The sequence below is a fragment of the Buteo buteo genome, chromosome 22 (assembly GCF_964188355.1).
Source record: "Buteo buteo chromosome 22, bButBut1.hap1.1, whole genome shotgun sequence".
NCBI classification, from domain to species: Eukaryota; Metazoa; Chordata; class Aves; order Accipitriformes; family Accipitridae; genus Buteo; species Buteo buteo.
This window is the reverse complement of record NC_134192.1, coordinates 4,690,393-4,703,003: the sequence shown is the minus strand read 5'-3', so window position 1 is coordinate 4,703,003 and position 12,611 is coordinate 4,690,393. Positions and strand designations below refer to the sequence as shown.

General features: G+C 43.8%; 2 protein-coding genes across 6 annotated transcripts in view; one reads left to right on the top strand and one right to left on the bottom strand.

Annotated features, from left to right (window-relative positions):
• Positions 1–4,560, bottom strand: part of COL4A6 (collagen type IV alpha 6 chain) — a 142,714-nt gene extending 138,154 nt beyond the window's left edge. The window contains exons 1-3 of one of the 3 annotated variants that reach the window (XM_075053673.1): positions 4,433–4,560; positions 3,814–3,872; positions 3,656–3,704 (exon numbers count right to left, since the gene is read on the bottom strand). In XM_075053673.1, the coding sequence (XP_074909774.1) occupies positions 3,656–3,704; positions 3,814–3,860 (96 nt within the window). In that variant the 5' untranslated portion in view covers positions 3,861–3,872; positions 4,433–4,560. Of the gene's footprint in view, positions 1–3,655; positions 3,705–3,813; positions 3,873–4,013; positions 4,364–4,432 lie in introns of those variants that run through there. The other 2 variants (XM_075053671.1, XM_075053674.1) reach the window with 2 other exon arrangements.
• A 23-nt stretch (positions 4,561–4,583) lies between these two features.
• COL4A5 (collagen type IV alpha 5 chain) overlaps positions 4,584–12,611 on the top strand; it is an 86,731-nt gene continuing 78,703 nt past the window's right edge. For 2 of the 3 annotated variants that reach the window (XM_075053678.1, XM_075053677.1), the window contains exon 1: positions 4,584–4,967. In XM_075053678.1, coding sequence (XP_074909779.1) covers positions 4,875–4,967 — 93 coding nt within the window. In that variant the 5' untranslated portion in view covers positions 4,584–4,874. The remainder of the gene's footprint in view (positions 4,968–12,611) is intronic. The other variant, XM_075053676.1, reaches the window with a different exon arrangement.

Sequence of the window (12,611 nt, the reverse complement as noted above, 5' to 3'; positions counted from 1 at the left end):
TGGTTCACTTAAGCTGGTCCAGTACCTATTAAATGAAACATTTGTATCATAGATATAACAAAAAAAAAAAATCACACAGAAAACCTGGGATATAGTAAGAGAAAAGAGAAATAAAATCACTTAGCCTAGCTTGTCATAAACTGGCAGAGCTTCAGTTACTCAAAATAGAGCAGACTGCCCAGAACTGGTTTTGGCACGTAGTTTTTATTTGCCTTACTTGGATACTGTATATGTTCTGCTGAACAAGATACTAAGTGCTAGAAAAAGAGGGTATCTCTAGTTAATCTGCACATTTATTAGCAAAAAAAAAACCCAGAAGATTTGGATGAGTTGCAATAGTGCGTGAAATCCAGACTCATACAATAAAAGCTAACTAAACTCTATCTGAAAGTTCAGCTGCTCCAAGAGAACGTGTTTGACAATAAGTCTTTACAGTACTGCCTTAGGATATCACATCAAGACTAGCACATATTCCAGGTGTGCTCAACTAGATGAACAATGGCAGAAAAGAAATAAATGAGGAGTCACCATCTCGCCTGTATCTCAGGTATGCTCTCAAGTGGGCATAGAATGACTGCTAGGACTATGATGCAGCTCAGCTGAGAGCTTTGTGAATAGATGAGAATCTCAAATTTCATTGCAAGAGGCTGTCTCTAGACTTTGTGACTATTTTCATCTCATGCTCCACCTCACCTTTATGAGAGGACATCCCAGAAACACCAGCAAAACTCCGATTACGCTTCTAAAAGTCCCTCTTCTAAAAACTGTATCTTGCCCTGTAACCAGGAAAAAACTCAGGGGTGGGAAGTAATTAGCAGAAGCAAACACCTGCCTCTCTAGCACTATTCCAACATTTTGTCTTATTTCCCCCAGCTCTGGACCAACTATTGTCATTTGCCTTCCAGTGTAACGAATGTCTTGAAGATAGTACTGCACTGCTGCTTTGTGCTTGCACAGCATCTTGTACTGACACTCCTGGGTCATTATTAATGCAAATTACTGAAAATAAAAGATTGAAAACATGAATGAAGCATAGCTTCTGGAGTGACTTCAACTGAAAGCTGTTAGGGAAAACTCTTAGGTCACTCCCAGCAATTGGTCTACAAACAAGGTAACAATCTCTCCGCAGAGTAACCCCATGTGTAACAGCAAGTCATCCATGTTTTCAACACTTGGCTCAAGAAAACATAGATTGAATTACAAGACTAATTTTGTACTGCCATTCAAAATAGATCACTGTTTATATCCAGGAAAAATAAGTACAAGCTGAGAAATTAATTCTGATCCACTTTAAAATCCTATTCTTACAAAGGGAGGCATGACTACACCTTGTAATTGAGACCTCTGAGTCAAAGCCATCTTTGATACAACTTTATTCAAGATGCTGGCCTGACATGCCAGCCACTGCCTACTAGTCATGTCCACATTAACATTCCTGAAGAACACTCAACAACTTCGTACAATATTTTCGGATGTTTCTTTTACAACAGATAAATTATTGAAATAAGATTATCTGAAAAAAAAGAGAAGATGAACAAAGTTATAAATCACATCATCTTCAGCAAAAAGTGCTTTAATCATCGACTGTCTCTGTGAATAGTCTTCTAGAAGTTATTATTCCTTACTAACCTGAAGTTTTAACCTCATTTTATTAACATTGTACTTCACTGTGCTCAGTTGCCTCAAATTCTATAGCAGAGGACTATTAAGAAATGTCTCAGATATCCTGCTTTTCCTAAAAAAGCTCTGCTTACTGCAAAACCAATTTCTTTTCTTCAGGCTGGAAGGTGTTAGGGTGTGTTTTTAACTCAACGGTACCAGAATGTCATCTACCTACTACTGTTCTGAAGTTGGCAAAAACATAGTTGTATATCTTTCCTGTTGAGCATGTTTGACAGCATTTTTAATAATAATTAAATGCGTTAACTGCTTATAGGAATAAGGCACTAAAACTAAGTATTTTAAGGACCTATTTCTGATTCTTTTTCAAACTTTCAGACTGATCACACAACAAAGATTTTGCTTGTTTTCTAACCCTGAAGAAAGCTGGCAGGAAGACTTAGAAATGGCATGTAGGTATTAATCTTACTGATTGCAATAGACTTAAATTGACAAAGTCCCTTTATTGGCAACGAAACATGTCAAGGAACTAACAAAAATCTGACTGCTTAAGATATGTGCTTTCCAACAGGTATGAAGCAAAATGAGAGCAAACAATTAAAAATCTGCTGTCAGTTACATTTGCATCAAGCAGGAATAATTTCACTGACATATTGCATGAACTTAAAAAAATGACTGCAAAATGTGGCACCTTTATTTCAGAAAGCCTTGAAAATACTTGCTTTATAAAAGTCATTTCTGCATAGATTCCACTGCAGCAAGAACACTCGGAAGAACAGGTCTTGGTTTTGTTGAAGAAAATTGTCTAATCTTTTAATCTTTGAGAAGATTAGAGCTTGTAACTAGCACCTGATTAGGATGATGAAATTCTACTAGTGCAATTGATTATAAAAAATGCAAAGCAGAATCAAGCCTTTCATATTTATGAAAAGTATAAACCTCTCTGCTATTAAAGCCTTTTCAAAAAATTTCTTCCCAGTTGCACAGGAAGGTTCTAAATCCTTAAAATTTTAATCGAAAGAGTAGCAAAAGCAGTAGAAAAACATTGGCTGACAAATCAAGAACCCGTATTTTAACTGTTTTTGTAGAGAAGTCTGTTAGAAGTTGAATTAAAATAAACATGCGTAAAACATATTATACTAGCTACTTCCATCAATTCATTATTGCATATGTGCTATAAAATCCAGACCACAAAGATTAGAGTATTGTACAATCTTAATTTACATCACAATATAAGGAAGAGGTTTTTTTGAACTGCTGACTATACATCAGTTGGACACTTAATTTAGGCTACAGGTTTTCCAGAGGACTCTCTTATTCACTACAGTTGAGCGGGCTAACAATTTCAGCATCCCAGCTGCAGAAAATCTATTACAACACCAAAAAAGTGAAGAATTATGAACATTTAAAAAGTCTGCGATCCCTCACTAATCTGTTTAAACATTAATTAAGAACAGCCAGAGAAAATCTGTGTTTATGTCATAAAATTGTCAGATTGACAGATCATAAAGTCATTGCTTCTGCATGCCAACTTGGAATTCAAAACACTAATTCATAGTCATGAACTTTGATACAGCACCGAACAGCTTAATCCTTTAATTTCTCACATCACTTTTACTTAGTTATGGGGTATTCTGGGCTGGATCCCTTGCGAGCAAGGATCTAAAGGGTCAGCTTTTAACAGAACGGTTTGAGAAGCAGCTAAAAAAGAACGAAAGGCAGTCAGTTGCAAAGAGCGATACCGATTATCCTTCCAGACACAGAAAGCTGTTACACTGAGTACGGACGGTCTTTCACTGCAGCGTACTTTGCAAAACTAATTCAAAGTTGAGCAGATGAAAGGCGCAAAGGGACTTTCGAGCAGAGGTGTACGGTAATTTAAAAATAATAATAATTTTAAAAATCCCGGTATCTTTCTGAGGGGGGTGGGGAGGTGCCTGTTCTCTGGCCGGAGGATGCCCAAACCCCGACAGGTTTCACTAAGGCACGTCCACCCCCAGCGAGGCACAGGCGCGGCCGGGACCTGCACACTTACCCCGCTCGCCAGCTCCGCGCCCAGGCAGAGGAGCACCAGCACCAGCACCCTGCAGGGAGGCAAAGGGACAGGGTCATCACCCGCGGGGGGCCGGGACACACGGCGGGGAAGGAAGGAGCAAGAGGGGGGGGGGGGGTCCGCCGCTCCTCGCCACTCACCCTGCGCGCCCCACGGCCGGCGGAGCAGGGGCGCAGCCGCGGCCCATCCTTCAGGCAGCCTGCAGGGAAGGCGGAGAGGACGCAGACCGGTTACGCGCCGCTGCGCCCGCCGGCTCCGCGCCGCCGGAGGAAGAGGAGGGCCCGCCGCCGTCACTCAGGGCGGGCCCCCTGCGCGGCCGACCGCCGCCGCCGCCGCTCACCTCCGCGGTGCGGCCGCTTCGCCGGCTCCTTCCCCCCACACACACGCCCTCCCCGCTACAAGGGAAGACCGAGGGTGTCTCGCCCTGCGGTGAGCGGCCGGGCTGGCCCCGCCGGCGCTCGGGGTCGGTTCACCGCTTCGCTTCCCGCCGCTACCCCGCGGCGCCCCGGCCCCTTGCAGGGCGCCCGCCGCCTTCCGCTCGCCGTGCCGGTACGTGCCGTGCCAGAGCGTGCCCGGGCAAAAAGTTTACGCGGTTCTTCGCCGAGGCGTCGCACCTGAGCGGAGCCGGGCGGGACGGGACGGGAACTGAAGCGGGCGAGCCGCGGCGGGCACCCCCTCACAGCCCCGCACCCCGCCGCCCAGCCCCTCCTGAGGTGCGACCCGGCACTGCCAAGAGCTCCCCCCCCTGCCCTCACACACCGAGGTGCTTCCGCTGGAGAAAATAGTCCGGGGTCCAGCGGCTGCCCGCCCGCCCGCCCGGTGGAGGTGCGGGGCGGGGAGAGGCAGGCGCCCGCCCTTCGAGCCGACAAAACCCCGGCGCCCACGGGGGAAGGGTGGTGGCGGCGGCGGCGGGGAACCACGGTCCCCTCAGAGCGGGGCGGCAGCGCTCCCTGCCCCGCACGCCACACGCGCGCACCCTCCGCCGCCGGCGGCCGCCCGCCCGCCCGCTTAGGGTGCGGATGAATACTTGGTGGGGCAAGTAGTCCCGGGAGGACTTGAGCCGGGAGAAGCGGGCGACTGCGGCAGAGGGGCGGGCGCTGGCGTCGGGGCGGCCGGCGGGAGCCGCCAGGAGGGAGCCGAGCTGCCCCGCCGGGCTATGCCCGCGCCTCAGGGCCAGCCCCGGAGCTCCTGAGCGGGCAGGATGGAGCCGCGGTGGAGGAGCCGCAGCCTGGTTGCCGGCTGCCTGGTGCTGCTGCTGCTGGGGTGCTGGGGGCCGGAGGAGGCGGTGGCGGCGGTGAGTGCGGGGCGCCCTCCTTGTTCTCCTCAGGCGCTGCCCGGCGCCGCTGTCCCTGCCGAGCGCGGCGGCGGCAGCGCAGAGCCTCGGGGCGGGGTGGACGGACACCTTTGGAGCTTCTTCGATAAGCGGGGTGGCCGAGGGTGGGTTCCCCGGTGGGCAGCGCTGGGGCTGAGGTGGGGGGGGGGGGGGGCGCAGCGGGCCGCGGCCCCCTGACAGGAGCCCGGCGGCGGCGTGAGGCCGGGCCGCGGGCGGGAGGGTCTCTCGCCTCGCTGCCCTCAGGTGTCGGGGGGCTCCCGGGCGGCCCTTTTGAGGGCAGTGCCCGTCCCCGGACAAAGGCTTCTCGGCGCTGCCGGCGTCGGACCGGCTCTCGGCGGTACCCCCGTGCCGTCGGTACGTCTGGGTCCGCCGGCGGCTGCGGGGAGGCAGGAGGGAGCGTGAGTGCGAGGCGGGCGAGCTTTGTGTGTGCTCTGAACCCGCTGTTCTTCCAGGACAAAGGAGGAAAAATCACACACACACACCCGCCCCCCCCCCCGCCTTCCTCCCCTAAAGGACCTTCGTGAAGAGGTGTCTGAGCTCTTGCCAGCGAGCCTTCACCTGCATCTGTGAGTCCCACCTGGAGGTGGCAGGGAGCCGGAGGCTTGTGGGCACGGTTTGCCGGAGGACTACACCTCAGACTGTGACTTGGTTTTCCTGAGGGCTGTGCTTCTGCTTTCTTAAAACCCAAGTTGCGATGCTAGCGGAGATGGTAGATGCGTGCGGTGTTGCAGAGGGTGCACAGTAGGTGGCCTGGAGAAGAATTTTGTTTTCTCTCTTTGGGAGAGGGATGCTATCCCAGCTTCCCTGGAGTTGCTGGGCCTTGAAACTGAGAGGAGGGAGAGGTGATCCCTAGCTTCCCGTTTCAAGGTACTTGACTAAGACCTTCAGCTGTTAACAAGTGGTGAAATTAACTAAAAGATTTGTATCTTAACATGGATTAATTTCAGGTTTTTACAATCCCTTCCTCTGGCTGTTAACTTTTTTTAAAGTTCATTTGGAAGGGAAAATTAATCCAGATTTCTGTTGTTACTCTCTAGTTGAAAAATCATAATATGTTATAGTAATAGGTGTAGAATACCTTTCTCCTACTTTCCTTGTCCGATTTTGTAGTTAGAGCTGACAAAACCTTATTTGTCTTGAACTCTCCTTTGAAGTGCATTCCTTTACAGTGAAACTTTGCAGACCTTTCATCTGCCCTTCCAAAAAAGCAAAGACTAGCTGTAATATACTCCCTTCTCCTTCTACCCCTCCTTCTTACCATGCCCAGGTGTGTATCCAAGTGTAAGTGATACTAGTGTGCCACCAGTACTTATTGATTTGGAGAACTGCTTTGTCTCCACACTGTCTGTAATACTCGTTCTGCTGTTCTGTTAAGTACCACCTCACATCAGGCTCCCTCCCATAACTTCCATCCCCAAAGAAGGAATTCCTACCTACAGGACTTCACTGTTTTAGCCGGCGGGGGTTGAAGATGGGGAGGTTTGTGTGCATAAATGTGGCCCTTTTCTTTCCTCAGGGAAGCACCCAAGCAGAGCTTCATGCATGCAATTGGTGGGAATCTGTGGGATCTGGGAAGGGGCCTGTGCTGGGCTGACCCTGTAGGCAGTCTTCTGCCTTGGGAGAAATGAAGAAAAGAGAAAAGGCAAGGGTGGAGTTCCTGGTTCTTAACACCACCTTGTGCTACAGCCTCTCTTTCAGGATAAGTCCCCCTGGGGATTTACTACCCCAGTGAGATAAGATTAACTGAAGACCCAAGGGCTAGTGGGAGTGGGGGAAAGAGAGATACCTCTGTTCCAACCTACGTAAGTCCCACTGACGTTTTGTCATAAGGGTTTAATGGTTTCTTGATACTTGGGTCTTCTGGTATCTTTGAATCTCCCATGATGATAACACTAAATGATGCTGATCCTTATTAATGAGGATCAGCATTTTATTTTTCTCATTGTTGGAAAGGGTTGAATTAACACTGTAGCAGTATGCTTGATACACACTGTCTCTTCTGTGAATTTTGTTTTGGGACCTTGTATCAGAATCCTCCCCCTTTCCCCAACAGGATGAATCTGGTGGGATGAGTTTAACTCATTCTAGTGTCCTTGCTCCAGACCATTCAAATAGTGTATATGGCTATGTGATCAGTTACAAGGTGACAGAGTACAGTTGAGTCATCTGCCAATGTGGACATCATAAGGAAATTCCAATAACTTATTAAAAAAAAAAAAATTGCCAAAACTTCATACTCAAGTAAGGATGAATTTAATTGTTCAGATTTTATTGCTAGGTTTCCATAGCCCGTTATCTAAACTTGGTGAGTAGTATATGGATCATGCTATGCACTCTTCTGCAGACTCATCGTTGATGTAGAATGAAGTGTCTAACTACTGAGGAACAGTGTAAAAGTAGCTGGGAGTCTGCGAACAGTCTTACTTTAGAGTGGGAGAATGAATGAGGTGGAAGATGGTGTCATCAATGCATGAAGTGATTTCAAGTTACAGTATAAAAAAGGTGCTTATTTGTTGTATGCTTTCATCAGAGGGTATGAGTGCTTATAATGTATGTTGAGGGACAATATTATTAAGTGCCTTAGTGGTTTTAATGTAAATCTCTATACATGTATATAAGCCAATTAGCTCTTCCTATAAGCAGAATTTTTTTCCTTTCCTGGCAGGTTTACACTTTCACTGTTATAGAAAAGTGATTGCAAGTTGTGACTGAGAAATCTATTTAATTAAAGAACATAGATGGACTAGATTCTTGAATTGTGCTAATCTACAAAACTTACTTGAAGTTAGTGACTATCTGTTGGTTTATATTGAAAAAAAGTTTCCCTCATAGTTAAGGCCTTGCTTTTTAAAGCTTAAATAGACTTTGTCAGCCCAAAAGTTATTAAAGATGAAGTAACTTCTGCAATGTCTCTTTTTCTTTGCCTTCCATTATAACTCCAGTTTGACTGAAAGTGTGGGGGTGAAAACAGTTGATCAAATATGGTGAGGCAGGCTGGCAAGATGAGCATCATTTGTGTTTAAGAAGGTAATGTATTATTCATGAAAGTTCTCTAAGTTTAGCTGAAATTTTTTTCTTTCAGAGGTTACCATGTATATAAATACATGCTACTGTGTCATTAATTACAATGTACTTGATTAATATGGTTAACCTGTAAATAATGGTCATCTGTGTTTTTCTTGTTTGTCCTAACTATTTTATCATGGTAGTGGTGGTGGTTGTTAGTATTTTCCATTTCATAACTGGTTGTGGCTCTTTCTGGTTACGAAAGCTAGGTCTGTAAAAGCAGAAAGAAATGGATGCTGGCTTTTAGGATTCAAGAAGTATTTCATCCTGAAATTCCGTGGATGTGTCTTGATTAGTCATGCACAAGACTCTGTTTCATAACATCAAGACTCAAGCCCTCCCGCTTGCAACTTGTCATTTGTCCTGTGTTTTGCTTTTGACCTTTCATGGCTCTTAGTTAAGATATATAGTAAAAGTTGTATCTCTGTGTTCTGGCACATACTAAAATACAAAGAAATCAAAGGAATCCTGAATGAAACTTAATGTAAAAGCCATTTGGACCATATGCGGCTATGTATACAAAATCATTATGTATCTTATTCAATTTTTCCACATGATGGATATGGACTGATAGTTCTGTTCAAACTCCTAGGCTTTCATTTCCTGGCCATGAATGAATTAATCCACTCACTGAAAGCAATTATTTAAGTCACTTATACTTTTTTTAAGTAGAAAGGGAAATTTTCCTAGGACATAGTGTTACTTGGTTTATTTAACAGCAAATATAAATTTACATAGTGATCTTTTTCTACTATGAATAAACAATAATGCTTACCGTACTGTAATTAGTTGCTGTTGGTTTTACTAGAACATGTGGAAACTTTTCTGTATTACAAACCAACTGAAATCAGTAAGAACCCAACAAATCTAACACGCATATTTTCTATCTGGGGCAAAGTGCAGTAAGGCATCTGTTCTGCGCGTACAGTGAAGATGTATTGTGCATTTTTACCTTTCATTCACTTAGATTAAAATGCTTCCTTCTCTAATTGCATCGATTGTGTAAACTCTCCACTGACATCACCACATAAGAAGATATCTAGATAACACTCACACGTTCTAGGAATAGCATTGTGCAAGTGTACTGAATGGAAAGTAGCCTCTGCCAGTAATGATAATACCAGACAAATTGCTTTGAATGAAGACGCTCTTTGCTTATCTGTTTCATAAGGCTGTATGGACTCAGTAATGTTTAAAACCACTTGGGTGCTTTTAAGTTCTTGCTATATGCAGTGTTTGGCTATCTGATGTTGACTGCAGACTTTGCTGTAAACCATCTCTTCTCAAGAGTATCTAAAATAAAACTTGTTCAAAAGATATAGTGCTGGTACAGTTTTAAGGATTCTTAAGCAGCATCCTTTACCCTCCTGTGAAAGGTTAGCAAGGCAATTAAACCTTATTAAATATCACTGGTACATTGCAGCTTCTGTAAAAGGGAATGTGCTGAGCATCCTGGTTATGTAATAGCTAAGTGTGTGGTATCTGGAGGAAAAGCTTCAGTGTAATGTGAAATTATCAACAGAATAAACATATCTGAGCTGAAGAGGAAAGGGTCCTGTTATAAAAAGAATTCTAATGTTTATTTTAAAAAACAATTGCTTTGCAGTTGTCTCAAGTCTGTCTTGCAGAGCTTAAGTCTTTCTTTGAGAACTTGTGAGGAGATGCAAGAAGGAAAAACTGGGGCATGTGATCTTAATTTTAGGAGAGATGGACATTGGGCAATTGGTAATTGCAAAGCTATATTGCAAATGAAACATTTCAGCTTAAACTTGTTAATGCTTCAGTCTCCATCTAAAAGGTGTGATGCTTAAACTGTAACGTATTAATAGACATAATTGTAGTCTGCTTGGAAAGGACTTTGATATTGTGTGACTCTCACTTATGAAACTGCATCTCTGTTGCCATGATTTGAGTGGGAGACTAGACTAAACACCCTCCTGAGGCCCCTTCCAGCCTGAATTATCCTGTAAGTCTAAAACTATGAGAGAGTATAGTCGTGCTCCTAGGTGTAGTTTCTGTTGAGACAACTTACATATCCTGTAGTCAAAAATTATTCATAGTTTTGTAGTTAAATTGTGAGTTGGAAGGCATATATTTACTTAAATGCTGGTTTTAGTTGGAACTAATCAAGAAGCCATCTCTTAAGCTGTCAGCACAGCAGCATTCAGAATTTTAATTTTGTATTCTACTTTTGTGGAGTGTCTTATGCAATGTGTGTTTGTATGTGTATTATTCTATTATACTGTAACAAAAGAAAAATAAATTGTGGTGGCAATATTGACAATGAGTTTTTTCCACCTGAAGTGTGTGTTTTAGGAGTCAGAGAGGAACTCTAGAGCTATGGATTTTGGCTGACTTGAAGGCGATAACCTTCAAGGCTTTTGGTTATTGCAGCTCTGTTGAAGGAGACAAAGAGAAATCCAGTTTGGAGGGGAAGAAAAATAGTTTAGTCTCATCTGTATTTTGTTTCTTTTACCTAATCTCTACAGAGAATTAAAATGTCAGAGTTGAATTTCAATCTCTTCTCTCTCCTGGTACTGTAAAGGACATCTGTGTGCAACACACTTAATAGGTATTTTACTTTTGGTTCTAGTTTATCTACAAAATTATTTTCTTTGCAGGTCTAGCTATATGCCTCGAAACTGTTCTACTGTAGTCTAATATGAGCCCACTGTATGCTAGGTAAGCTTTGCTACTGCAGGTCTGCTGAAACCCCTGCTTTCCCTCCTGTTAACTTTCCCTGAGATAAGCAAAGCTCTGTTCACTTTCCTGCCTGAAAACAGGCTAGTAAGTCTTTTTGCCAGTGTTTGTATCTGTCAGGACTTTCTGCTGAAATATATTAAACACTTTGGAAAGTGTGTTTATTCTAGGACTGACTTTAGTTGTTAGGAAGGTGAATCTTCATTTTAAACCACACTATTAATTTAGAGAAAGATATTTATGCTGTACTGCTTTCTAGGGAATTTGTATGCTTTTACAACCCTTAGTTGCAGCTGAGGTGTATGTATGTGGTAGACACCCCTTCTCTAGAAGGAATGGTGAGCATGGAGGAAATCCTTGGTTTGTGTTAAAATGCTTCACTGGAATGAAACAAAGGCTTTCATCTCTTTCCATCTCTTTCTCTACTGTAATAGTTGTACCCCTCACCTCCTTGTGTTGTATTTGGAAATGTAGTTATGGTAGGTAAGATCACCTTCTTGGCTCTGGTAGAAGAACTTGAAAGCTGACTGGTCCATTTGGACCTCTTGCACAAGGTTAAGGTAAGACTGCTGATTGCTGATTGCTTTAGGCTCACTTGAGAGCCGTGGCAAATAATCAGCAGAGCTATATTGGAATGGCTTCATTTAAGAGCTTGAGATTGTAGAGCAGTCTGTGAGAAAGGTAAAGTTTGATAGAGGTCCTTCAGCTCAGTGTTTTAGGAACTACTGCTCTAAGTGACATAAGTTATAACATCTTCTTAGTACTTTTATATGGAAAATTAAGCAGAACTACACAGACTCCTTTCTAGCTTAATTTTCAATTTGACTAACTGCCTTTTTGTGTGGTTACTGGGCTAGATGAAAATACAAGAACCTTAATGTGCTAAACATAAAATCTGGCTTTATTTGGCAACCATAGTGCTAAAGTGAAGCAACTTGCCAACATTTGTACTGAGAGAAAGGCCGTGAGCTTTGAATATCAACACTGTGTGGTTGGGGTTTGGGTTTCTGTTGTTTTTGACAGACTTCTGTTTCTACTTAAAGTCTTTCAGGAACTTCAAGTACCTTAGAGGGCTGGCAGCATCGAGTGGAAGGGCAAAAGCTTATAGATGGTGTCAGAGATGTTGTGTTTTACATTTGATAACTTGTTACCTGTATGCCATCTACAGCTGGTAGTTATATGCCTGGGAAGTCAAAGCTGCCTGTTCATCTTGTAGCGTATCCCTAAATACAAATTAGGTTTCTTATATGTAAATGTGTGCACTGGTAATATGCATTGGTACATTGTATTTAATAAAGTGCAGTTTGGATTCTTTTGTGAACAGGAGGAAATAAGATAACTGAGTTTCTCTTGCAACTCAAAACTTAAGAAAAAGTCCCTGAGCACTTGATGATAATGATGGGTTTTGAGTGATGTGTTAAGTCCTTAGTAAGGTGTTTGGAATAATCAGTTGCCTGGGTTTCATTCCCAAGCTCTGATCTGGGATGGCCATCCCTTTCTACCCTGTTACTTTGTCTGCCTAAGAGCCTCTGAAACTCTTGTGAGAATGGTGCTGGGGTTTTTGCTTGCCTATGATGTTATAGGCTGGCAATCTTTTTCCCCTGTTATCAACTGCTTCATGCTGTTCTTATAGTAGGAGGTTTCTACTTTTCTGTCTTAATCTAGCAGGATGTCTCTCATGCTTCTTAATTTGTATACTAGTATAAACAGTGTGATGCAAAAATGGTGACTTGGAATCCAGAACTACTTAAAAGACCAGTGCCAGCTGCATTGTTTTTATTCAAGTGTTGACTTATGGGTCCTACTATTTAATAACTACCTGTTGCTAAACAAATCAAC